This window comes from Jaculus jaculus, chromosome 1, assembly GCF_020740685.1.
Source record: "Jaculus jaculus isolate mJacJac1 chromosome 1, mJacJac1.mat.Y.cur, whole genome shotgun sequence".
Taxonomy (NCBI): Eukaryota; Metazoa; Chordata; class Mammalia; order Rodentia; family Dipodidae; genus Jaculus; species Jaculus jaculus.
In genome coordinates, this window is record NC_059102.1 from 121,221,914 (window position 1) to 121,249,709 (window position 27,796).

Genomic DNA, 27,796 nt, shown 5'->3' on the forward strand with positions numbered 1-27,796 from the left:
AGCCTCTGCCAACGAATTCCAGACACGTGCGCCCCCTTGTGCATCTGGCTAACATGGGACCTGGGGAACCGAGCCTCGAACCGGGCTCCTTAGGCTTCACAGGCAAGCACTTAACTGCTAAGCCATCTCTCCAGCCCTTAACTTTTTTTATAATAGAGAAAAAACTTTGTTTGTTTTTGTTTTTTGAGGTAGGGTTTCACTCTAGCTCAGGCTAACCTGGAAATCACTACATAGTCTCAGGGTAGCCTCAAACTCATGGTGATCCTTCTACCTCTGCCACCCAAGTGCTGGGATTAAAGGTGTGCGCCACCACGCCTGGGAAGGGAAAACATTTAGGTGTGTGTGTGTGTGTGTGTGTGTGTGTGTGTGTGTGTGTGTGTGTTTGCACGTGCATGCCTTTGCATGTGAGGACACAGAACAACCTCACATATCATCCTCAAAAACATCATACGCCTCCTTTAAGACAGAGTCTCTCATTGCCCTGTAGCTCACCAAGCAGGCCGGACTGGCCAGCCAGCAAGCTTCAAGGAGACTCCTGTCTCTCCCTCTCCAGGGCAAGGATTATAGTCATGCCACCACACCCACATTTTGTAGGTAGTGGGGATTGAACTCAGCTCCTCATGCTTGCAGGGCAAGCATTGTACTTACTGAACTATCTCCTCAGCTTTAACGTTTTAAAAAATGCATGTGTGGGCTGGCGGGATGGCTGCAAAGCCAAAGGACTCAGGTTCAACTCCCCAGGACCCATGTTAGCCAGATGCACAAGGGGGCAGGTGCACGTGTCCGGAGTTCATTGGCAGTGACTGGAGGCCCTGGCATGCCCATTCTCTCCCTCCCTCCCTATTTCTCTCTCTCCCTCTTTCTCTGTCAAATAAATAAATAATAAAATATTTTAAAATATTTTTAAAAATGTGTGTGTAGGTGCATGTGCACATCTACGTGGATGCACGTGTATATGTGTACACTCGCAAGTGTATCCCATAGGACAACCTTGGATATTGTTCCTCAGATTATTCCCCAACCACTCTCCACCTTATTTTTTTTAGTATTTTATTTTTATTTATTTATTTGAGAGAGGGAAAGAGGCAGAGAGAGAGAGAATGCAAATGGGCACACCAGGGCCTCCAGCCACAGCAAATGAACTCCAGATGCATGCGCCACCTTGTGCATCTGGCTTACGTGGGTACCGAGGAATCAAACCGAGGTCCTTTGACTTTGAAGACAAGCTCCTTAAACACCCAGCCATCTCTGCAGCCCTCCACCTTATTTTTTGAGACAGGATTTCACAGTGGACTTAGGACCCACTGATTTGGCTAGACCAGCTAAGCAACGAACCCCAGGGATCCCCCGTCTTCATTCCACAGTGCTGGGAGGCCTGGCTTTTAGGTGGACACGATTGACCCAAAGTCAGGTCTCCATGCTTGTATGGCCAGCTGTTTCCTAGCCCTGTGTTCTTTGGGTTTTTGGCAGACGGTCTTACTCTGTGGCTCGGGCTGGCCTCAAACTCACAGCAACCTTCCTGCCTTGGCCTCTGTAGAGTGCCGGGCCTGTAAATGTGAGCCACCACACCTAGCTCTCTGTGCCTCTTTGAGATACCCAAACACACCCTCACTGGAGGCCCCTGGGGAGCCTTTCCTGACTCAGGGAGGTAGAGACAGAAGATGGGCTCAGTGACCTCTGGGCAAGTTTACCAGAACTACCTTGTCATTCAAAAGGTGGATATTTCTCTTTCCCAATGGGCTCTCCTCAGAAAGAAGAGGAAACACTCCTGATGTCATTGCTTTTACAGCTCCCACGGCCTGGCATGCCCATCTGCCCCAAGCTGGGGCTCAGGAAGGATGAGACACTACCTGGAGCAGGGTGGCTGGGTGGAGTGACATCCTGCCCTTCTTTCTCCTCCAAAGCCCTGGGCAGGGCTTCTCAGCCCTAGGAAGAGAGCCCTATTGGGCTTATCCTGGGGTGGGGCTTCCCGAAGGCAAGTGTTTAAAGGCAAATCATTGTTCAGAAGTTCCGCTAAGTTTTTGTAATGACCCTGCCAACAAATCCTCCAAAAACAAAGTGAGATGTTTTGTAAAACTCAAGATTACTTTGAGCCAAAGGGAATTAAAAGGAAAAATGCCCAAGACTAGTTTCTGGGGCTCTTAGGCAGAAACCTGGTGAGGGAGAGAGCAAAGCTGCAGCCTCAACCCCATTCTTTTTAACGTGATCAGTGATCTCACAATGGGCTGATCTTTTGTCTGTAAAATGGGGTCATAGCATCCCAGGAAGAAGTCTGGGTAGGAGCGAGACACGGCATTCTCATCTTTCAGTCACAGCCTAGCACGAACTGCCTGTGAGGACTGGGAAAATTCTTTCTACCTCAGCACCAGAGATCTCAAAAGCTGTGTTCAACACTTCCCACAGTTCCGTGGCTGTGTCAAGGAACTTCAGTGGTAGATGAGGAGAACAGGATGGATAAGATGATCAGAAGACATGGAGAAAGTTTCTAGAAAGTTCCGGCAAGGGCTGGAGAGATGGCTTAGTGGTTAAGGCACATACCTGTGAAGCCTAAGGACCGAGGTTCAATTCTCCAGGTTCCACATAAGCCAGAATCACATGGTGGCACATGGATCTGGAGCATATGCCACACATCAAAAAAAAGTGACTCTCTTGGGCTCACTAATTATAATTTGTAGAAGATTGAAGGAATTTGCAAAGACAGTTTTGACTCGAATGTCTTTTGCCTTTATCTATACAAATTATCCCCTTTAAGACCTGCGCATAAACTGTGATAAGTACTGTGCTCAGTGGGAAGGGAGTGGTCCCAACGAGAAGCAAGTATAGACCATTGTGGCCTTGTGGAAGTGATGGAACGTGAAGGACAGAGCATATCACATTTTGTCTCTTTGGGAACTTGAGGGACGGAGTGTAGCTCATGGGCAGTCCATCTGCCTAGCATGCACAAAGACCTGGGTTTCATCTCCAACAGTACAAAGAAATCAACAAAGGTAGAGACTTGAGGTTGATGGAGAGGGCAAGCCTGGTAGGGCTCTTTGTCCATGAAAGTCCCTAGGTGAGTTGAGCCTGTTGGTACATGGCAGAAACCTAGCACAGGAGGACCATGAGTTTGGTGCCAGCCTGGTTTACAACAAATAAAATATTAATAAGGGCTGGAGAGATAGCTTAGCAGTTGAAGCACTTGCCTGGGAAGCCTAAGGACTCAGGTTCAATTCCCTATTACCCACATAAGCCAGATGCACAGGTGGCACATGCATCTGAGGTTCGTTGGCAGGGGCTGGAGGCCATGGTGCGCCCATTCTCTCTCATTCTATGTCTGCCTCTTTCTCTCTCTTTCAAATAAATAAATAATTAAAAATTGTAAAATAAACAAAATAAGCTGAGCATGGTGGTAAATATCTGTAATCCCACCACCAGACAGGTAAAGCAAAGAGTTCAAGGCCATTCTTGGTTACATAGTTCAAGGCCAGCCTGGGCTACAATAGAACCTCTCAAAAAAGTCTGCACTAGGAGATGCTGCTGTAATAAGCAAACCTCAATCTCTGGGTTTAGTTCTTACTCATTTGCCATTTTGAGTTGACTATGTCTTGGCTCTGCATTATCTTCATGCTGGGACCTCCTCTAACAGAAATGCTATTTTGTCATCATTTTCTAGAACTTGCCAGCAACTGTGGTTGAAAAGAAGGGTGCCCTGCAAGGTCCTAAACTAGTAGTCCAATGCTCCAGCACAGAAATGATAGACAGATGTCACTACCGTCCATATCCGTTAGCCATTGCTAGTCCCGTGACCATCAGCTCTAAGGAGGTGAGGAAGTGAACTTCTATTATGTGTCTGCAAAGAAAAGCCTGGAAATACTAGGGAGGCAGCAGTCACTTCCGTTGTCCAGTGATCATCTAAACTTGTGTGTAGATGAGACAGAGCACACACTTGTGTCCTTTCAGACTTGGCTTCCTGTCCGTCATTCTCTGCTCTCACCTAGTGATACCTGGTGATTCCAAAGTATCTGAACACAGCTGATACCATCCTGAGCAGTGCTATTCCCTCTACTGGATCTCTAATGCTTTCTTTTTTATTTTGTTTTAGAGAGTGAGTAAATGAGGGGTGGGGGGAAGAGAGAGAATTGTTGTTCCAGGGTCTCAGCCACTGCAATTGAACTCCAGACATTTGTGCCACCTAGTGGGCATGTGTGGCCTTGCACTTGCCTCACCTTTGTGCATCTGGCTTACATGGGATCTGGAGAGTCAACCCCTCCTTTTTATTTTAGAGCAGGAGAGAGAGCCTTTCTTTTTATTTTCACACTAACTAGGATCAGAATGAAGTCTCCCAGCATTTATCTCTGTAGTGTCCTAAATTGTTGGGCTCCCAGTTCTCCTCCACTGCTGCCTTGCTGCCTGCATTACTCAGGGTTCCATTCTGTCTCCTTTAGTGCCAGTGTGCAAAGCTATGTTGTCTGCAGATTACTATACTGAAGCCCTTGTGGCTCCCTACCCACAGCCCACAGCCCACAGCCCACAGTTCAGATCCCTCTCCTGACAGATCCTCCCACATACCTCTGGCTTCTCTTGAGCTTGGCTCTCTACCTCAGTGGCTCTGTCCTATTAACTCACACACTTCAATCCAATGCAATCACTAGGTGAAGAGCCAAATGTAAATTAGCAGAGTCTGCTTTGCGCTTGCAAATAGGGTAGTCAGGGCAAGGAATCTGGAATTTGAGCTAAGGGACTTACTCTTCTAGCCTCAGCTGGGTTAGAAGATGCATCAGAAGCAATAAAAAGCAAAGCTGGGGCTGGAGAAATTGCTTGGTGGTTAAAGCTCTTGCTTGCTTGCAACGCCAAAGGACCTTGGTTCAATTCCCCAGGACCCATGTAAGCCAGATGCATGAGGTGGTGCATGCGTCTGGAGTTGGTTTGCAGTGGCTGGAGGCCCTGGCATGCCTATTTTCTCTCTTTCTTTCTCTATGCCTCTCTCTCTCTCAAATAAATAAAATAATTTTTGTTTAAAAAAAAAAAAGCTGGAGAGATGGCTCAGTGATTAAAGCTATTCATTTGCAAAACCGGATGGCCCAGGTTTGATTCCCCAGCATCCACATAAAAGCCAGGTGCACAACATGGCACATGCATCTGTAGTTCATTTGCAGTGGCAAGAGGCCAGGCCCATCTCTTCTTGCAAATAATACATTATTTTCTTTAAAATAAGCATTAAAAATAAAATAAAATAAAACATGGCAGCTGATTGATTTATGCCTGAAAGATCTTTCTAAAACTGTCCTTGGTGGAATATTTATAAATATTACCTCTGCTACAAGAACACAGCTCTCAATTTCTCTTACTGAAGGGAAATGCAAGCTTACTGTCTGCTTGGAAGAAGATGTTATTTTTTCCTGAAGGTCTCATTTGATTTGATTATTTATTTGTTTGTTTTGAGACAGAGTCTACCTCTAGCCCAGGCTGACCTGGAATTCACTATGTAGTGTCAGGCTGGTCTCAAACTCATAGCAATTCTCCATCTCTGTCTCCCGAGTGCTGGGATTAAAGGCATGTGCCCCCACGCCTGGCTCATCTGGAATAAAATGGAATAAAAATAGTAGTAGCATTGCTAGGGCTTGAAGGAATAATAGCAAATATGATTTCTCTTCTCAAAGAAGCTATAAAGAAGGGGTAGGGATATAGCTCAGTTGGTAGAGTGCTTGCTTAACACTCATGAAGCCCTGAGTTCAATCCCCAGCCTTGGGTCAACCAAGCACAGTGTCCTAAACCTATAATCCCAACACTCAGGAGGTCGAGGCAGGAGGCTCAAGAGTTCAAAACTACATAGGAAATTTGAGACCAGTCTGGGATACAGGAGAACCTGCCTCAAAGAATCAAAAAAGAGGTTAGAAATAAGAATTTGAGCAAAGATTGTATTAGAGTGCTTGGCTACCATGCACAAAGCCCTGGATTTAATCCTCAACTCCAGAAAAAGAAAATAAAGGAATTTGAGCAATGAAAAAGAAACATAAAAGGAAAGTTGAAAAATACTTTATGGATGCTGGATGTGGTGGCAAGCCTAGAACTTGGGAGTTAAAGGCAGAAGCTTCAACAGTTCAAGGTCATCTCCAAGTATACAGTGAGTCCTGGGCTACAGGAGACCCTGTCTATCTCAAACAAAAGTACTTCATGGATACAGACACGGTGGCTCACACCTGTAATCCCTGTACTTGGAGACTGAAGCAGGAGGATTGTGGCAAGTTCAAGGTCAGCCAGAATGACACAGTGAGGCTCTATCCCAAAAAGCCAAACAAAAAAGTACTTTATATAGAGATATAATATGTGTGAATGTGTGAATGTGTACACTATAACTCAAATCTTAAGTCAAACTCTCTTTATTTATTGCTGCTCTCACATTTCATAACCCACAACCTCATAGTGGATGCCAACAATCCCACTGAGGAAAGTCCTCAGTGGAATGGGGGCAGGGAGGAGGAAAATGATGGTGCCAACACATGGTATGTCCACACAAAGTTTCTACTTAATAAAAAAAATCTTTTTATTTACATTGCTACAATTTTATATACATATGTAATGTACTTTGATCATATTCACCCCCATCATCTTCTCTTATTTCCCTTCCACTACACCCTTCTTTTCCCCAACTAGTACCGCTTCTACTTTGATGTTCTTTTTTGGTGATCTACTGAGTTTAAATCCGAATTGTTTGCATGATCATAGGTGGGAGGTTATTTACTGGAGCATGGGCAATTTGCCAGTGGCTACAATACTGAAAAAAAAACCTCTTCCTCTCCCAGCAAATTCATTATTTGGATTCTTTTCTTCATATCAAAGGGGATTGCACTTATGTGATTAATAACAGAAACACATCCATCTGAACTGTCTTTGATCGGAGCTGGTTACGTATACAAAGAATATAAATCATGGATCTTAGGGGAGTGGTGATTCTCCAGAAGCCAAACACAAAAGCAGATGTGGAAAGTCATGGACAGTATTCTAGAGCCGAAGGACTCACAGACAAGCCTTTCGAGCCATCCTCCTGCCCCCTGGTGCTGTGATGCATGTGCATGTTGGTGGGCTGGCCATCGCCACTTTGGGAAGGGAAAGCAGTATCTTCTGATGGCTTAAACATTCTCCTATGGGAAAGTGTCAGGTGTCTTTCATCTTTCAATCAACATGGAAGGTTCTGCTTCCCTTTGCTATTCAAACAGAATTAGACTGTAGTCCTGTCTTGTGCACTGTGCTGGTTAAATACCTTATCTGACACTTAACACAGGGTCTACCTCATAGTCCATGTGTGCAAGGGGGTCCCATGTGTACATGGCCACTTCCTTCTTTCTTCCCTGAAGTCCAAATGTGGGGTCTCATTCTGGTTCCACCAGACAACACCAACACAAGATTTGGGGTGCAGAGTAGGGGAAAATATGGCATCATGGCACTGAATGATACATTAGTAATTTAACACTGATTTGTGAACATTGCTATTACCCAAAGTCCTTCTCATCGCCGCTGGGAATTACTTTTGTGTTTCCTTTTGTTTTTCGAGGTAGGGTCTCACTCTAGCCCACGCTGACCTGAATTCACTGTGTAGTCTCAGACTAGCCTGCAAACTCACAGCAATCCTCTTATCCCTGCCTCACAAGGGCTGGGCTTAAAGGTGTGTGCCACCATGCCCAGCACCCCAGGGAATTTCTTTCTGCCAATTCTTGCTCCAACTTCATTTTTAAGGCACACAGGTCATGATGCACACGTGGAGGTACAGGGCAAGCTTTGGGTCAGCCTTCCCCTCCCACCTCATTTTGAGGCAGGGTCTCTCACTGTTTGCTGCTCAATTCTCCAGACTCTCTGGTCCAAAGGCTTCTGGGAAATGATCCTGTCTTTCCTTTCCCTCTGGCCTAGCAAGCACTTTGCTGACTGAGCCATCTCCCCCGGTCTGCTCTAACCCTTGTCAGGTTCTTTCTTCTAATCACACTCCTTCCTTTCTCTCCTCCTTATGTGGTGTGGAATCCACATTTTCATACCAAAAAGATTGGTTAAAGTTGCTTTGTTCTCCAGTTTTTGTCCCTGAAAGAATTTCACAGCTTTATTTTTAAAACCTCTCTCTCTCTCTCTCTCTCTCTCTCTCTCTCTCTCTCTCTCTCTCTCTCTCCAAGAGAGACAGAAAGAGAAAGACAGAGGGAGAGAGAGAATGGGTGTCCCAGGACCTCCTCCCACTGCAAATGAACTCCAGATGCAGGTGCCACTTTGTGCATCTGGTTTTACATGAGTCCTGGGGAATTGACCCTGGGCTGTCAGGTTTTGCAAGCAAGTGCCTTTAACCACTGATCTATCTCTCCAGCACCACACCCATCTTTTAAAATAGCTTATCTATCTTTGCCTGCTTATTATCAGGATTAATAACATTTTAAAATTAAAGTGCCATGTCTGTTTTCTCTTATTTTTGCCATGAAATAATGGGCTATCTAATTCAAAGCTTTCTCTTGATTGCATGCTAAACATTTAAGAATACCAATATATTTAAGTCTCTTATACTATCTGTATGGCCATAAAGCTTTTAATAAAGATATTATTGATCACAATGGATATAATAATAGCAGAAAGAAAATACTTCTGAAAGGAGAATAACCCGTCTTGATGAGACCCTGTCCTTTAAATGAAAACTGCATGTTACAAAGGGAGTTACATTTGCAAAGCTAAACATGACTGTCCACCTCATCCAACAGCTGCGGCTCTGTGAGTCAGACCCACCAACAGTGACTGGAGCCAAGAGGGATTATTAGTCCACCAATGCAAGATAGGTCATGAAATCATCTATCCCATCTAGCTACATCCTAATTTATCCATGTAGGAGTAAAGGTTTCTCTCTCCCAGAACCTTCTAGTTAAGACAAAGCTGAGGGCCAAAGCTGGAGCTCAATGTCATGTCACTAAACTTCCCTGACCCAATTTCTACTTTAAAAAAAAAAACCACCTTTTTAAATGACCTCTATACATATACACAATGTACCCTGATTATAATGCCCTTCTACCACGTTCCTTTGCCCATCCCTCCCTCTCTTCTATCCTCCCTCCACTGAACCTCTTCCTTCTAACTAATACAACTCATATTTTGATATTATCATTTTTTGCCCTCATAATATGTAGGTTTTGTGTAGGTAGCATCAGCCACAGTGGACTCATGAAGGTAACAGCCACTTTGTATCTGGAAGACAGAATTCCAAAGCACTTCTCCTTTCTTCTGGCTCTTACACTCTTTCTGCCACCTCTTCTACAATGGTCTCTGGACCTTAGAGAGTGTGGTAGAAAGGTCTCACAGTGCTAAACATTCTACTGTCTTTTCTTTTCAGCACTTTGAGGAGTTTGAGTCTCCCCAAATATAGAAACATTGAGACTGGGATGTGGCTCAGTTGGTAGAGTACTTGCCTAGCATACACAGAGCTCTGGGTTTAATCCCTAGCATTGCATAAACTAGACATGGTGACATCTAAAAGGAGAAACTTTTCTAACCAAAAGTGAGAATAATAGTAATATAAGGGCATAAGCATAAATTTCTGCAGCATGGTCAGACAATAAATTTTGGAGCTTGGAACAAACTACAACACAATAATCTTAAGTAACCCATTTAATATATATATAACCTGTAAAATGAGGAGCCAGTATTATGTCAACTCAATTGCTAGTATTTTATTTATTAGAAATACTATCTTACACATCTTTAGTTTCATTGATCATTTTAGTGTGGGGATTGAAACCCAAAGTATGATATATAGCCTTAGCGCCTGGCTTTTTCATTTAGTATAGAGACTGGTAAAATGTGTCTCATGGGACAAATCTGGCCCACTGCTTCTTTGGGAAAATAAAGTTTTATTTGAGCTTAGCATTGCTCATTTATTTATGTGTTATCTCTGACTGCTTTGAATCCACAAGGACTGCAGGAGAAAATGCAAGGAAAATGCGGAAAGGCAAAACCACAAAGCCTAAAATAAATAGTTAGTGTGCCAAACAGAAAAGTTTGCCAATTCTGAATTAACATGATGTGAGACAGAGATGAATTTTTTTTTTCTTTCTTTGTAGTATTGGGAATTGAACCCTAGACCTTAGCTCATGCTAGGCAAGTGCTCTATTACCATGTAACATCCCTAACCCTAACAGTTTTATTTGGGCTATTCATACAATACACAAGATCCTGTTTAAAAATAAGTAATAAACCAGGCATGGTGGTTCATGCCTTTAATCCCAGCACCCCGGAGGCTGAGGTAGGAGGATCACTGTGAGTTCAAGGCCACCCTGAGAGTAGAGATGAATTCCAGGTCAGCCTGAGCTAGAGTGAGACCCTACCTCAAAAAATAAAATAAAATAAAATAAAATAAATAATAAAATAAAATAAAAATCTGACAACAGATTCTCAATGATTTTCAATGGATACATGGACCTAAGAACAGGGAGCAATCTAGAGTCATTTTTTGGCATTGTTTTGTGTTGATTGGGGATTTTTTTTTTTTGAGACAGAATCTTAAAAGTAACCCAGGCTGGCTTTGAACTCCCTATGTAGCCCCAGTTGGTATCAAACTCACCATCCTCTTGCCTGAGTCTCCTGAGTGCTGAGATGACAGGTGTGCAGAACAGCCCCAGTACTGGAATCATTTCTATTCGTTATTGAGTCACATGTGTATATATATATATGTCTGTGTTCTTTAGTTCACTTTAAGCCCCAAATGAGACCTCAGTTTACAGTTTAAATGTCTGAGAAAGTCATTCCAGCCCTTTCTCCAGTCTGGGCTAGAAATAGAACTCTCTAAGGTAAAGGACCTGAAGCTGAGCATGGTGACACATTCCTGTAACCTTAGCACTTGAAAGGCAGAGGCAGGAAGATCAGGAGTTTAAGGCCAGCCTGGGTTACAGGAGACTGTCTCCAACAGCAGACACATACGGGACCTGGACAGTGACTCCAAACTTGGAGATTAAGTAAAAACAACAGCCCTGCTAACTCGGTGTTGGGAGCATCAACACTCCCTTATGGATGACGGTGAGAGAGGAGGGAGTGAGGTTCCCATTTATCCCTGAGGAATTATTGGCAGCTAATGATTCCTGAGGGAGCAGAAGACATTTTCTTCAGTGGTGTAGCTATAGTTAATTTCATATGCTCTGGTAAATAACCCTTCGGTGCTTTGAATCTGATGTCCCCCCTACAATCACGTGTCCTGAATTCTTGGTCCCCAGCTGACAGCAGTTTGGGAGGCTTGCAGGAGGAGGTGTGCTGTTGGGGGCAGGCTTAGGGGTGTCATGGCCAGCGCCCGCTTGCTCCTACGGTTGCTGTCCACCTGCTGTGGCAGAGGTGATGCCCAGCTTCTGCTCATGCCTTGCTTTCCCCTGCTGTCATGAAGCTTGCCCTCATCAGCTGCTTTTGGCTGGGAACCTTGTCCCAGCAATGTGAGGGGAACTACAGTAGTCCCCCACCCATGCCCAAGTGAGCAAGCCCAGTTAAACCCACTGGGTCACATGTACACAGACGAAGACAGGGCATCAAACAGAAGAGGGACCCTTTGGGAAGAAGAGGGGGTTCAATGGAAGAGGCCTGAGAAGCGACTACAAGAGAAGGCAATAGGGAGGAATTATGATCAAAATGTATTGTATCCATGTATCAAAACTGTCAATAAAATGTTTTTTTTAAAGACTCACTAGCCATAAAAGACTAACTTTCCATACCTCGGGAGGAAAGATTTCTGAGCAACCTACAACTACAGGGTAGATTAGGTGTGTGGGTCATCATGCATTTCAGTCTGCAAAAAGACAGCTTTGCAGCTCGTCCTTTCAAGCGAATCCACTTGGCTCAGATGCCCCTGTCACTTCTCTTTCCAGGAGCTGGGTGGTCGAGGATGCTGCTACAGGGAGATGAGGCCATTGCAGATGCTGCAGAAACATCCGGCACAGACATGACCGTCAAGGTAAGGGATTTCTCTCAAATGGCTTCTCCACGTCGCAAAGGGAGTCTCTGCCAGGCTCCTCTGGGGGCAGAATAAGCACTTTCCTGCCACCCTGCTGGCTTCCTTTCTCTTTGCAAAACAAGACTGAGTGAAGCAAGCAGGGTCCTAGGAGTTCCTGAAATCTGGGCGTGAATTAGGAAACCATCTGAAAGCTGGGCTCTAAGGCTGATGGCCAGTGGAGCTGCCCAAGGGTCTTCAGTGAGCATCTGCACCACATAGGTTATTTGCAAGTGGTCGTCTCAGCGGGTCAGTGAAGCAAATCTGAAATTCTGAGCTGAGAAGTTCGGGCACCACTGTGCATTGTAAGGAAAGGTCAGAGAGACACAAAGTCGCTTTGATCTGCACTCTGGAGTTCCAGTGAGGTCAGCAGGACGGCAGCACATGGCCCACTCCCGGGGGAAGGCTGAAGGCCAGAGGTTGACAAAATGAGTCATATGGAAATTAACTAAGTTAGTGCCATTCAAATTAAATGCCTGAAATTTGTAATCATTGTGTGGACGAAAGACCTCAGAGATTCAACCACTGCCTTTCTGTCACTGGATTAGAGACACAGGAATGGTCCTCCTCTCTTAGAATCCAGCTGTGTTTTAGTTAACAAAGGTAGGGAGAAGGGCTTCCTTACATTTTTCCCTCTAATGATTAGAATTTTCATATATGCCACCTCTGAATGTATCTTTGAAAAACCAAGTCCTTGTTTTGTTTTGGCTTATTTTTGTTTTGAGTCAAGGTCTTACCATAAAGCCCTGGCTGGCCTGGTTCTTGCTATGCAATGCAGCTGAGTCTTGAACTCCCAGAAATTCCCCTGCCTCAGCCTCTCAAGTGCTGCTATTAGAGGTATGTACCATCACTCCCTGCGTTGCTCTGCTCCTTTGTACACTGAGACATAACTGGAGATACTTTATTTATGCATGGAGTTATTAGAAGGTATACAAAGTAATATGCAGGATGGGGCTGGAGAGATTGCTCAATGGCTAAAGGCACATGCTTGCAAAGCCTGACAGCATGGGTTTCAATTCTTCAGAACCTACATTAAGCCAAGTGCACAAAGTGATGCATGAAACTAGAATTTGTTTGCACTGACAGGAGGCCCTAGCACACCCATACTCACTTAGTCTGCTTGTCTCTCTGTCCCTCTCTCTCAACTAAATAAATAATTGAAAAAAAAATAATGGTAAGATGAATTAATTTAAGCTATTTTTGAAGTGTGAAGGCTAACATTAGGTTAGTTGTGTTCAAAAGTTAAAAGCTGTAAGCTAGTGTTCCCATAGTGAAATTACATGAAAGGTTTGGTAGCAGACTGATTGCTCAAGAATCAGGTAAGAGCCCAGTGTGGTGGCGCACGCCTTTAATTCCTGCACTTGGGAGGCAGAGGTAGAAGGATCGCCATGAGTTCAAGTCCATCCCGAGACTACATAGTGAATTCCAGGTAAGATGGACTAGAGTGAGACCCTACCATGGGGGGGGAGGGAGTCAGGTAAGGATTTGTTTGGGGTGTGGCTCATTAGGGGACCACTTACTTAGCATATACAAAATCTTAGATTCAACCCCCAGCACCAACACTGTCGATAATAATAATAACAATAATAACTACTGAGTACCGAAAGTTTTTCTGCCAGTAATTATAGTTTGCAAAACAATAGTACAAATTGCAATGGCATGACCATTGTGGCAAGGATAGAAAAGTTTGAATTTAGGACTTTAAACAAAAAAAAGGCATGGATGCAAATAGAAAAAAAAACTTGGGAAATTGATTGGCCATCTAATGATCTCATCATTTTGAGAACTAGTTCTTGAGATGTATTGTCAACATAGCAGTCATTGTGGTATAAATGGAAAAATAAATAATCAGAAAGACTGGAGTTGGGTTTTTCCTTTTAATTTTTCTTTTATTTACTTGCATGTATGGAAAAGGGGCAGCTCTAGGGTCTCTTACCACTACAAACAAAAGCCTGCCTGGCTTTCTGTGGCAGCTTGGGAACTGAACTTGGACCAGCAGGCTTTGTAAGCAAGCACCTTTAACTACTTTTGGAATTGGTTTTTATTTTTATATTTATTTATTTTGGGAATTTTTGAGGTTGGGTCTCGCTCTGGCCCAGGCTGACCTGGAATTGACTATGTAGTCTCAGGCTGGTCTCAAATTCACAACAATCTTCCTACCTCTGCCTCCCTAGTGCTGGGATTAAAGGTGTGTGCCACCATGGCCAGTTTTGGAGTTGGTTTTTACAAAAGGAAATGGCAGAGCTAAGGTTATGGCTTATTAGTTGCATGCTTGCCTAACATATATTTGGCCTTGAGCTATATAGGCCTATGTATATTTTATGTTATGTATATATTATAAGTATACATAATTTATAACATATAACAATTACATAAAATTAAAACATAATTTATAATATTTAGTTATACTAAGAAATCACTATAAATATTCTGGGCTGCCTCTGTTAATGCCCCTTTTCACTAAGGAATCTCTAAAACCTCTCAGTAGATGTAACTCAAAGAAATGTTTCTGCTTAGATCTTCAGCTTTCAGACTCCCAGTTAGCTACTGATTACTAATGCTTTTTTTTTTTTTTTCTTTCTGGAAGGTTTTTCAAAATTTAAGTTAGTATTCAAAGCGGCAAGTCTCCTCATGGTATTTTCAAACAAATATGTCATTATGTTTTCTTATTCATCCCTTTCCCTCACTGTCCTCCCTGTACCTCCCCTTCTTCCTAAAGATCTTTCTTCCTTCTCATGGTCCCCATTTCTACTTTACGATACACACACACACACACACACACACACAGAGTTTACTTATGAGAAAAAAAACATGCATTTTTTTCTGCATAAGCCTGACTTATTTTATTTACTGTAATGATCTCTTGTTGCCTGTTGATGTTATGTTTTCATTCTTTTTTAAATTATTTATTTATTTATTTGACAGAGAAAGAGGGAGAGAGAGAGAATAGGCATGCCAGGGTCTCTAGCCACTGCAAGTGAACTCCAGATGCATGAGCCCCCTTGTGTATCTAGTTAACGTGGAGAATTGAACTTGGGTCCTTTGACTTTGCAGGCAAAACACCTTAACTGCTAAGCCATCTCTCCAGCCTGGTTTTCATTCTTTTTAATGGCTAGGTAACATTCCATGTGTTTATATACCATGTCTTCCTTATTCATGCATCTGTCTGTGAACATCTAGGCTGGTTCCATTTACTAGCTATTGTGTCTAATATAACAATAAGCAGGGTTGTGCAAGTATCTCTGTGAAATGTTGACTCAGAGTCCTTTAAATATATGCCCAGGAATTCATACAGCTGGATCATATACTAGTTCTAGTTTTAGGTTTTTGAAGAATTTTTACATTGACATCCATAGCAGCTATAGCACATTACATTCCTACCGGGGTATATAAGGTTATCCTCCCTCACCCCATCCTTACAAGCAGTTTCTCCCCTCCCCCCACTCCCCAGGTAGTTTCTCGCTCTAGCCCAGGCTGACCTGAAATTCACTATGTAGTCTCAGGTTGGCCTTGAACTCACAGTGACCCTCCTACCTCTTCCTCTCAAGTGCTAGGCTTAAAGTTGTGCAACACCATGCCCGGCTCACTTATGTGTTGATGACAGACGTGTGTTAGTGTATGCACACATGTGTACCGATGCACATGCCCCATGCTCATGCAGAGGCCATACGATACCGTGAGGTGTCCTTCTCTATCACTCCTCAGCTTTATGTCCTCGAAATGGAGTCTCTCACTGAACCCAGAACTGCTGTTTCTCAGTCAGACTGGCAGACCAATGAACCCCAGAAACTCTCCATTCTCTGCAATGGGACTGGGGTTACAGGCATGCATAGTCATACCCACTTACTATTTAGCACTGTTGAATTTGACTCAGGCCAAATCAGGCCCTGTCAGGCCTTCATGCTTATGCAGCAAGCACCCACTGATCCATCTCCCCAGCCCTGATGATAACCATTTTAATTGGAGTGAGAAGGAATCTCCCAATAGTTTATTTCTTTATTTATGAAAGAGATGGATAGAGAGAAAGATAGAGAGAGAGAATGGGTGTACCAGGGCCTCTATCCGCTGCAAATGAACTCCAGATGAATGCGCCACTTTGTGCATCTAGTTTATTTGGATCCTGGGAAATTTAACCTAGATCCTTTGGCTTTGCAGGCAAGTGCCTTAACCATTAAGCAATCTCTCTAGCTCATCCCAATAGTTTTAATAATTGCTAACAATGTTAAATGCTTTTAAAAAATATTTGTTGTGGGACCCAAAAGATGGTACAGTGGTTAATGGCACTTGCCTAGAAAGTCTACTGGCCCAGGGTCAATTCCCCAGCTGCCTTCGTAGGGCCAGAGGGACCTTCATTTGCAGTGGCAAGAATCTCTGGTGTGCCCATACACACACAAATAAATCAATAATTTTAAAAAGTATTTATTGGCCATCTGTAGTTTTTTTTTTTTTTTCTTTTTCAGATCTGTCTATTCAGTTCATTAGCCCACTTATTAATTGGATGGTTTGGCTTTTTTTTTAAATTTTTTTTTGTTTATTTTCATTTATTTGAAAGTGACAGAGAGACAAAGAGGCAGATAGAGAGAGAGAGAGAGAGAATGGGTGAGCCAGGGCTTCCAGCTTCTGCAAATGAACTCCAGACGCGTGCGCCCCCTTGTGCATCTGGCTAACGTGGGACCTGGGGAACCGAGCCTCGAACCAGGGTCCTTAGGCTTCACAGGCAAGCGCTTAACCGCTAAGCCATCTCTCCAGCCCTGGTTTGGCTTTTTGATGTTTAACTTTTGCAGTTCTTTATATATTCTAGATGGTGATGACCTGTCTGATGTATAATTGGCAAAGGTTTCTCCCCTCTGGAGGCTATTTTTTCTAGTGATTTCCCTCTGCTGTGCAAAAGCTTTCATGTAATCCCCATTTATCAATTTTTGTGATTCTTTCCAATGTTATTGGAATCTTTTTTAGAAAGTCCTTCCATATGCCAGTATCTTGAAATCCTTAACTTGTTTTCCTGAAGCAGTTTCAAAGTTTCATGTCTTACTTTGATGCATTTTAAATGGGTTTTGTGTAGGGTGAGAGATATGGGTCTAGTTTTATTAGTCTACTGGTAGATAGATATCCAGTTTTTCAGTATCATTTGTTGAAGATGCTGGGTTTTTTTTCTCAATACATATTTTTGACACCTTTGTTAAAAATTAGGTAGCTATAGTTGTGTGGGTTTATTTCTGGTCCTCTATCCATATGTCTATGTGCATTGGTCTGTATATCTTTTTTGTTTGTTTGTTTGTTTGTTTTAAAAACTTTTTAAGTCATTTATTTTCAAGCAGAGAGAGATAAAAGAGAGACAGAGAGAATGGGCATGTCAGGGCCTCCAACTGCTACTAATGGGCTCCAGATGCATGTGACATTCTGCTTCTAGCTTTACTTGGGTACTGGGGAATTAATCTCAGGTCATCAGGCCTTGTAGGCAAACACGTTAACTGCTTAGCCACCTGTCCAGCCCTGTTTGTCTATTTTTGTGACGGTACCAAGCTATTATTGTCAACAGGGCTCTGTAATGTAGTTTGAGATCAAGTATTGTAATATCTCCAGCATTGTTCTTTGTACTTAAGATTTCTTTGGCAATTCTGAGACATGTACTTCCACACAAACTGTAGCATTATTTTTAGAAAATGGTAATGGGTATACATTGAATCTAGATCACTTTCAATAACATAGTCATTGTAACAATGCTAATTCTGCCTAATTGTGAACATGGGAAATCTTTTTATCTTCTAGTATCTTCTTCAAATTTTTAAGTGTCTTTAAATTTTAATTGTAGAGATATTCCAAGTACTTAGTTAGGTTCTTTATTTTTTTCAACTTATTATGAATGAAATATTTTTCCTGATTTCTTTATCAGGAATCTCAGTATTAATATAAATATTATTGATTTCTGCATGTTATTATTACATCTTGCTACTTTGCTGAAAGTGTTCATCATATCTAAGCATTTTCTGGTGGTATAATTGGGATCTTTTAAATAAAATACCTTATCATCTGTAAATTAGAAAATTTTGACTTTCTCCTATTTGTATCCTTAATTCTTTCTCTTTTCTGATTGCTATAGCAAAGGCTTTGAACACTATACTGAGTAACAGTGGTGAGAGTGGGCACTCTTGCTTCACTCCTAAGCACACAGAAAATGTGTTCAGGAGGCTGGGGAGATTTCTCAGTGGTTAAAGGCACCTGCTTGCAAAGCCTAATAGCCTAGATTTGATTCCCCAGCACCCATGTAGAGTCAGATGCACAAAATGGTACATGCATCTGGAGTTTGTTTGTAGTGGCAGGAAGTCCTGGCATGCCTGTTCCTTCTCTCTCACTCTTTCTTCTCTACCTGCTTGCAAAAAAATAAATTAAAAAAAAAAGAATATGTGTTCAGTTTTTTCCAATGTAGTATAATTTTTGTTACAGGTTCGTCATATTGAGCCTTTCTTATGATGATATGTGTCCTGCCTATCCCTAGTTTCTTTGTGGTTTTTTTCATTAAAGAGTAGGGTAACATTTTTTGTTTATTTACTTATGAGAGACAGAGAGAAAGAGACAGACAGAGAGAGAGATAGAGAGAGAGAATGGGCGTACTAGGGCCTTCAGCCACTACAAATGAGTTCCAGATGCATGTGCCACCTTGTGCATCTGGCTTACATGGGTTTTGGAGAATTGAAGCTGGGTTCTTTGGCCTTGCTGGCAAGCTCTCTTTGTGGTTTTTATCATGAAGGGATGATAAACTTTGTCAAAGGCATTTTCTGAGTCTATTAAGATCATGTGATTTCTGTTTATTTAGGTATTCTATTGCATTTATGGATTTGCAAATGCTGAACCAACCTTTCATCCCTGGCATGAAACCAGCTTGGTTATGTTACATGATATTCATAATGTATTCCTGAATACTTTGCAAAAAGTTTATTGAGAATTTTTGGTTCTATGTTCATCAGGCACATCAGTGTGTGGTTTTATTTTGTTGTGTCTTTATCGGTCTTTGGTATCAGGGCAATACTAATTTTGTAAGATGAGTTTAATAGTGTGATTTTCTTTTCTTTTTTGTGGAATGGTTTGAAGAGTACTGATGTTAGATCTTCCTTAGAAGTTTGGTAAAGAGGGCTGGGGAGGGCTGGAGAGATGGCTTAGCAGTTAAGCGCGTGCCTGTGAAGCCTAAGGACCCTGGTTCGAGGCTCGGTTCCCCAGGTCCCATGTTAGCCAGATGCACAAGGGGGCGCACGCATCTGGAGTTCGTTTGCAGAGGCTGGAAGCCCTGGCGCGCCAATTCTCTCTCTCTCCCTCTATCTGTCTTTCTCTCTGTGTCTGTCGCTCTCAAATAAATAAATAAAAATTTAAAAAAAAATTTTTAAAACAAAGAGGGCTAGGGAGATGGCTTAGCAGTTAAGGTGCTTGCCTGCAAAGCCAAAGGACCCAGGTTCAATTCCCCAGGACCTACATAAGCCAGATGCACAAAGTGGCACATGCATCTGGAGTTAGTTTTCAGTGGCTAGAAGCCCTGGCCTCCCCATTCTCTCTCTCTCTTCCTCTTAAGTAAAAATAAAATATTTTTAAGCAAGTTTGGTAAAGGGCTAGAGAGATGTCTTAGTGGTTAAGGTGCTTGCCTGCAAAGCCTAAGGAACCAGGCTCCATTCCCATGTACCCACGTAAGCCATACACACAAGTTGGCACATGCATCTGGAGTTCGTTTGCAGTGGCTGGAGGCCCTGGTGTGCTCATTTTCTCTCTCTCTCTCTCAAAAATAAATAAATAAATAAAATATTTTTGAAAAGTTTGGTAGAAGCCAGGCATGGTGGTACATGCCTTTAATCCTAGCACTTGAGAGGCTGAGGTAGGAGGATCACTATGAGTTTGAGGCCAGCCTGGAACTACAGAGTACTTTCCAGATCAGCTTGCACTAGAACCAAAAAAAAAAAAAAAAAAAAGTAGGAATCTACAATGAATCTATTGAGCACTAGGTTTGCTGGTGTGGGGAGATTTTCTTTACTGTTTCAGTCTTGTTGCTTGCTACAGATCTGTTTAAATTGTTTGTATCTCCTTGATTTAATTTTGGTAGGTAATATGTGTCAGAGAATTTATCCATTTCTTTAGATTTGCACTCCATTAGTGGCCTTCCAGGTTCTTGTTTTGTGAATTTCAACAAATGAAACCAACAGACCAGAGGATAAAGCTCAGAAAGATTTTATCATATAGTTTGTAGAGATAGGGCTTAAGAGAAGCAAGGAATGCAGAACTCTTGCTCAAAGAGGAGGCAAGAGGAAGTTCCTAGAAAATGGGAAAGCCCATCTAGAAACCCAGATTGCAATCTTTTAAGGGAGTTTACTAGATGGGCAACTGAACTGGTTAGTTCAGCCCCAAAGCCAATTGTCTTGGAGTGGCCAGGACTTTGGGAAGAGGAATGACCTCATCTCTTATTTTTCTCTTTTGGGAAAGGAAACGATAAGGCAAAACCAGATTGTCTCCTTGTTTCTGGCAAGTAGCCAAGTAGAGGCTGTGAGGACTCTTTTAAGAGAGAGAAAGGTAAGGATGATTCAGATTCAGGGACATTCCCTAATTTACTTTTAAAGGGCCCTGTTACCCTTAACTGCCTCAACGGGGTCCCAGGTCTGTGACACTGTGCCCCGTTTATGGGGTGATGGGTATTGAACCCAGGACTTCGTGTATACTAAACAAATATTCTGCTAACTGAGCTATACCTCTAATTCTGAGGCAACATTTTTGACCCATTGTACACAAGAATAAAGGATGCATGTCTTGGATAACCTGCCTCAAACATACTCCCGATAGCCTCTTCCTGAGGGTACAGCCTTAAATTCTGCTTTTCGTACCACCACTTTTTTTTCCCCCTTTAAGGCCATTTCTTAATTCTTGAAGGCCTATACATAAAATTCTCTATTGTTTGGATAACAGTGCATTGTTTCTCAAATACTGACATAGTGAGTCCTGCTGTGGCCTGTTGTTCTAGGTATATTAAGAATAAAGACAAAGTGTTTTTGTTTTGTTTTGTTGTTTTCTTAAGATAGGATCTCACTCTAGCCCAGGCTGACTTGGACCTCACTCTGTCGTCCCAGGCTGGCCTTGAATTCACAGTGATCCTCCTACCTGGTATTAAAGGCATGTGCTACCAGGCCTGGAAAAGCAAGTGTTTATAAAAAAGAGCATTCCAGGACTTTTCTCAGAAAGAAGCTGTGTACATCGATAGCATTTCTCACTTGCTGAAGCAAGGCACAAGATTCCTTTAGGCAGGTTAGAGATTGGGCTGAGGGAGGGGGAGGAAGAAAGCCACATTAGAGAAGGATGTGTCTTCTCTCTTAGTGAAGCTCCTTGCTGGGAGAAGCTGTTCCCTGAGAGTACAGATGTTCTCCGTTACAAAGTGGGGGAAAGCTCTCAGACTCTTCCTGCTGGTGAATGGAGGGCACAGGCTAGGCTTTTTCTTCTTTTTCTTTTTCTTTTTCTTTCTTTTTTTTGGCTTTGGATATAAAAGGCCATTGGACAGAACCTTTCCTTGCCCTTTGTTCCTGATGATGACAATGGCTTTAAGGAGGATTGTTTTAGGCAGGGGATCTAGACAAAAAGACACATTTGGGACCAGAAATCATTTCTACATTGTGTCCACACACAAAGATTGCTCTAAATTTACTTCCTGGCCAAAGATATTTTACCATAGATCCTTTTTTTAGCTCTTTGAGTCTATTTAGGGTAGTTGATCTCACAGGGGTTGGCAGTGGTAGGAAGGAGGCAGACCTGTGTGATATGAGTTCATTTTTACAAGATCCACTTTTTGAGAATCACTGCCCTTAATTTCCTTTAAAATACATATTTCAGTCAGAAGTGGCCTCAGCACTGGGGAGGCTTAGCCAAGAGGATTGTTATGAGGTTACACTTAGCCAGGGTTATTAGTGAGTTCCAGGACCATCTCAGCTGTGTGAGACTCTGTCACAAAATAATCATAGTTGATAATAAATCAAATAATATACTCATTTTTAGCTGGGTGTTGTGACATATGCTTGAATACAGGTGTGTGGGAGGTTGAGAGAGGCAGGAGGTTTGGGAGCTCAAGGCCAACATTAGTTACCTGGGCTACATAAGAACCCGTGGCAAAAAAGCTAATAATCAAACAAAACCAAACCGATAACCACATTTAAATAAAATGTAAAGAAAGTAGGTATTGTAACAGGGTTTGAGGGGTTCAGGAGAAATTCTTGAATTCCAAACCTAGAGTTTGGGTCTGTTTTTAACCAAAGAATTGGATGAACCAGACTGAGAAGTATTCTTACTAAATTATTACATTTAGTCAGGAATATGTGAGGGAGTGGGAAGTGCCACAAACCGAGGAAGGGAGAATGGATACACCCATGTGGCCCAGGAACTCACGTGGGAAGTGAGCCTAGGCCTGAATCAGGAAAGGGGATTCAGAGAGGAGAGAGAAGAACGTCCAGAGAGCCCATGTGGGAGCGGGGGAAGAAGGATTCTCCCCTCATCTCAGCCCAGCCAGAGTGAGGGGAGGTTACTAGCCTGGAAGTTTAGGAGACATGAGCAGGTAGGGACAAGAGGGGCCTGCCCACCTGGTAAGCGTCTACTTATGACCTTATTGTGGAGGGCCTCCGGTGAGCCACAGTGAGGGCAGATTGGTCTGGGCTAGGGGCTGGCCCAAGAAGAGGCCAGCCATGAAGCCGGGTTTTGGTGCTGAGTTTAACCAACCACAATGCCAGGATCAGATTTAAATTCTAGAAAAGGGAAACTCCCTCCCAGGAGGGTCTCAGGTTATTTATGGAAAAACTGGTCACTCCCATACTCAGGAGATAGGAAAAGAGAGTTCCTTCTCTGACCTCTGGTAAAGTGGAGTTTGTAAGGGCAGACTTAAGGACATTTCTGCTTTTTACCTTTGGGGCACAGTCACCATAAACTACCTAACAAAGCTACCTGACTCCCTCTCAGTATGAAAGGCTGTGTTGTAAACCACTGTACTCTGTCACTGGCTGCTGATTATGCCTTCGCGCTCCTGTTTGTAAAGTAAAATGAATGTCAAATTAAGGAAGCCACAGCCGCCTATTGCACTCCATCCTCTGTATAAGAGTGTGCCTAATGACGGAGGCCCCCGCTACCTTCTTTGCCATTTTATTTCTCACTCTGTTCTCTTGATAAACAGTAGCATCTTTTAAAAATTATTATTTTGTTTTTTTCAAGGTAGGGCCTTGCTCTAGTGCAAGCTGGCCTGGAATTCGCTGTGTAGTCTCAGGGTGGCCTCGAACTCATGGTGATCCTCCTACCTCAGTCTCAGTGCTGGGATTAAAGGCGTGCGCCACCACGCCCAGCCCATTTCTTTTGTTTAAGTGGTTTTTACTTTATTTATTTATTTACTTTTGTTTTTCGAGGTAGGGTCTCACTCTGGTCCAGGCTGACCTGGAATTAACTCTGTAGTCTCAGAGTGGCCTTGAACTCCCGGCGATCCTCCTACCTCTGCCTCCTGAGTGCTGGGATTAAAGGCATGCACCACCATGCCCGGCTCAACTTTATTTTTGTTTTCTGTCAACCTCAAATAATTCTCAAAACAACCCCACAAAGGAGAGAGAGCTTGTTATAGTATTACAGACATAACTGTGACATGATAAAGTTAGGCCACTTAACCTAAGATTCCAAAGCCAGTTTGTTTTTTGTTTTCTCAAGGTAGGGTCTTGTTCTAGCCCAGGCAAACCTGGAATTAGTCTCAAATTGGCCTCAAACTCACAGCGATCCTCCTACCTCAGCCTCCCAAGTGCTGGGATTAAAGCCACGCACCACCACACCCAGCTAATGACAGTTTTGAACCAGGAAGAAAGATACTTTGTAGCCTGATATGGTGGCTCCAGTCTTTATCCCAACACTTAGGAGTTTGAGGCAAGAGGATTGCTGCAAGTTTAAGATCAACCTGAGCTTCACAGTTGAGTTCCAAGCCAGTCTGGACTACAGAATTTTGAAAGAGAAAAATCCTCCTGCCTCAGTCTCCTAAATGCTGGGATTACAGGCATGAGCCATCACACTTGGCTTTACTTCAAAGTTCTTGATTGGCATCGTTTTTTCTCATGTATGTATGCATGGGGGTGAGTGCATATGTGTATATATGTTTGTATGTATGTAGGTGCACGTGGGTGTGTAAGTGTGTATGCACATGTGGGTGCATATGGAAGCCAGAGGTTGTCTTCCTCAATAGCTCTCTACTTTCTTATCGAGACAGAGTGTTCCATCGAACTCAGAGCTTACAAATTTGCCTAGGCTAGCGAGCCAGTAGGCCCCGGGATCCTCCTATCTTCTGCCTTCAGGGCTCTGGGACTACACGCAGGCACCACCATGCCTGGCTGTTACGTGGATGCTAGGAATTCAAACTCAGGCCCTTGCACTTTTGTGAAAAGAGGTTTCCCAACTGAATCAAGTACCCTGCCCCTTAATCGCCTTTATTTCCATTCTAGAATTCTTTAGAAGCAGTGTTAGAATTGGCTGAGCAGATAGTGTGCAGATAGAAAAAGGCAGAGAAAGGACAGAAACACATCACAAAAGCAGGTTAGTCCTTTCAGAGCAGCGTCCTTAGAGGATTGGGGGGGGGCATAGAAAACAATAGAAGAGTAACTGATGGGTTAACAGCAGATCCTTTTGTAAGGAACAAAGGATTAAAGGCTGGAAGAAATGAAGCAGAAAGAGCTCCTTGTTAAAACCATTGACCTGTTAGGGGAGTTAGACTATCTCTCATTGTTCTGATTTCTCAAAAGATCAGATAACTTAATATCAGTGTGGTGACATGGGTGTTTAGCATGGGTAACTCTATTTTGATTGTAGTGTGGTTTGTTGTGGCCTAGTGAGAAAGCCTAGTGTAAAATAATAACCTTCTGTAATTTTTATTTGGAATAAAATATTCTATGAAGGTTTAAGCCAAACAAATATAGTAGTTTCAGTGTATACAAAGTCCTGGCAACTATAGGGCATGGTGGCCCATGCCTGTAATCCCAGCACTAGGAGGCAGGGGGATTCCAGGTTCAAGGACAGCCTGGACCACATAGGGAGACACTGATCACTTATTAATGAATGTCTCCTTATGCACTTCATTTTCCTAGTAATCAAAGCATCTAGAATTTACTCCTGTAATTTTTGTGCCTCACTGGTTTCTCTATACTGTAAAAATATAGAAAACTGCCACATTTACTCTTTTCTTTCCTTCGTTCCTGTTTTTTTTTTTTTTGAGATGCATTATCACGTAGCCCAGGTTGGACTTGAGCTTGTCATGTAGCTGCGGGTGATCTTAAATTCCTGATCCTCCTGCCTCTACCTCAAAGGCTGTGAGAGCACAGGCACGGGATATCTAGCTCTGTTTCTTGTTTTGCTTTTGCATGGTGCTGGGATTGAATCTGGGGCTCTGTTGTTGCTAGGCAAGAACTTTACCAGTAAGCTACAATCCCAGCCTCATTTTATTATGACAGGACCATGCTAACTTGCTAGGCTGGCCATGAACTCATTCTATAACTTAAACAGGCCTTGAACTTTTGGTCTTCCTACCCCAGCCTCCAGAATAGCTGAGACTACAAGATGGTGGTGCCACCAAGCTCAGCTATCATCCCAGTTTTTAAAAAGTTGATGAAATATTCTGTGCTTTTTAACAACTCGAATAGTTGGTAAAATCCCCTTTCTCAAAAGTCAGGCATGCCTTTAATCCCAGCACTTGGGAGGCAGAGGTAGGAGGATCGCTGTAAATTTGAAAACGCCCTGAGACTACATGGTGAATTCCAGATCAGCCTAGACTAGAGTGAGACCCTATCTTGAAAAACCAAAAAAAAAGAAAGAAAGAAAAAAAGGCAGGCCTGCTGGCACACATCTGGAATCCCAGCACTCAGAAGGTAGAAACAGGAAAATCACTGCAAAGAGAGACCATGTGTCGAAACTAAACAAAACAAAACAATAACAACAAAAAAACCTCTGAGTGATTACCTCCTAAAATAGATGACATTCGCCTGCATATTCCCAGCTGAAGTTCCGGAGCATTCACAAATATTTCCTGAATACATCAGTGGGTTTCCTTCTACGCACGTTTTGAGCGTTCTCGAGGTGGGAGTGACTAATGACAGCAGATCCCTACAAAGTGACCGCGTGAACTGCAGCTCCCGTGCCAGAGTCCAGTGCACATACGCCTGCTTTCTCCAGGACAATGCGCCTCAATTCGACTAGTTTTGAAGCAGGGCTCGTGTGTGACTCCCAGAGCCTATGACTTACAGCAGAACTAAGCCAAGCCAAGCAAACACGGAACCCACCAACAAAACCTTAGAAGCCACTGGTGTCTGGTGCCGCTGAAAGTTGGCAAAGCCAGTTGCCATTTAGGCAGGGAAATAGTCTGTCTACCCAGCTCAGGTATGAATGAATGAGCATTAATGTTCTTGGCTGTTTCAAATGGTGAGAAATGATTTCTGAAAACCTGGGTAGAATGCATGTGGTCATTTACAATGGCCTCGTGGTTCTGAAGCAAGTCAGAGATCAGAACAAACTCTCAGGAGCGCCTGCTGAATCCATCTTGCTTTTCATTCTGTAAGTGCGTGTTGTGAAGTGAGCACCGAGAGCTTCTGTCTTTTCGTTTCCATCTCTCTACCTCTTCTCTAATGGCTCTCCTCCTTGCGTTTGCCTTTATAGTGAAAACAATGGTTTAAAAGTACTTGATAGAAGCCGGGCATGGTGGTGCACGCCTTTAATCCCAGCACTTGAGAGGCAGAGGTAGGAGGACTGCCATGAGTTCAACGCCACCCTGAGACTATGTAGTTAATTCCAGGTCAGCCATGACCAGAGTGAGACCCTACCTCGAAAACCCATTAAAAAAAAAAAGTACTTGCTGGGGGCTGGAGAGATGGCTTAGCGGTTGAGGCACTTGCCTATGAAACCTAAGGACCCAGGTTCAATTCTCCAGGTCCCATGCTAGCCAGATGCACTTCGTGGCACATGTGTCTGGAGTTCGTTTGCAATGGCTAGAGGCCCTGTTGTACCCATTCTCTCTCCCTCTGTCGTTTGCAATGGCTAGAGGCCCTGTTGTACCCATTCTCTCTCTGTCCCTGTGTATCTAATAAATAAATAAAATGATAAAAAATAAAAGTACTTGATGGGGGCTGGAGAGATGACCCAGCACTCAAATTCACAAAGTGGTATGCATCTGGACTTTATTTGCAAAGGCTGGGGGCCCTGGTATGCCCATTCTCTCTCTCTCTCTCTCTCCCTCTCCCTCTCTCTCTCTCTTTCTCTCTCCTTGCAAATGAATAAATAAATAAAAGTACTTGATGAGGCATGAATATAGCCCAGTGGTAAAGCAGTTGTCTAGCATACACAAGGACCTAGGTGTGAGTCCCTTGAGACAGGGTCTTTCTGTGTAGCCCAGACTAGCTTGGACTTCATGACAGTTCTTCTGCTTCACCTTCCCAAATGTTGGGATTATAGATATAAACCACCATGCCTGCTGTTAACACTTGCTTCTTCCTCAGAAACGAGTTGGTGGAGACATTTATTTTAAAATAGCTTAGCATTCTTTTTCTTTGTTGTTGTTGTTGTTGTACTGGGGATTGAACCCAGGACCTCACTTATGCTGGGGAAATGATGTGCCACTGAGCTATCCCCTGCCCTAGCTCAGCTTTCTTCAGTGTGTTTCTGAAAAGAGCTCAGTGTCAACAACTACAAACCCCACTTCCTGTCCCAAAGGAGTACAGAAGAGGGTTAAGATCAGATTTTCCTTGTGCTTCCAGATTTTGAATTTTGATCCCCAACACTGTGAGTCTTTTGGCAAATTTTAGTTGAGTAAAATAAGTA

The 27,796-nt window shown here is 43.0% G+C and overlaps 1 protein-coding gene across 6 annotated transcripts in view; it reads left to right on the forward strand.

The window, feature by feature from the left end:
• The window catches only part of Palm2akap2 (PALM2 and AKAP2 fusion), a 544,596-nt gene that overhangs the window by 375,630 nt on the left and 141,170 nt on the right, over nt 1-27,796 (forward strand). For all 6 annotated transcript variants that reach the window (XM_045153745.1, XM_045153748.1, XM_045153746.1 and 3 more), the window contains one exon: nt 11,844-11,929. In XM_045153745.1, the coding sequence (XP_045009680.1) occupies nt 11,844-11,929 (86 nt within the window). The remainder of the gene's footprint in view (nt 1-11,843; nt 11,930-27,796) is intronic.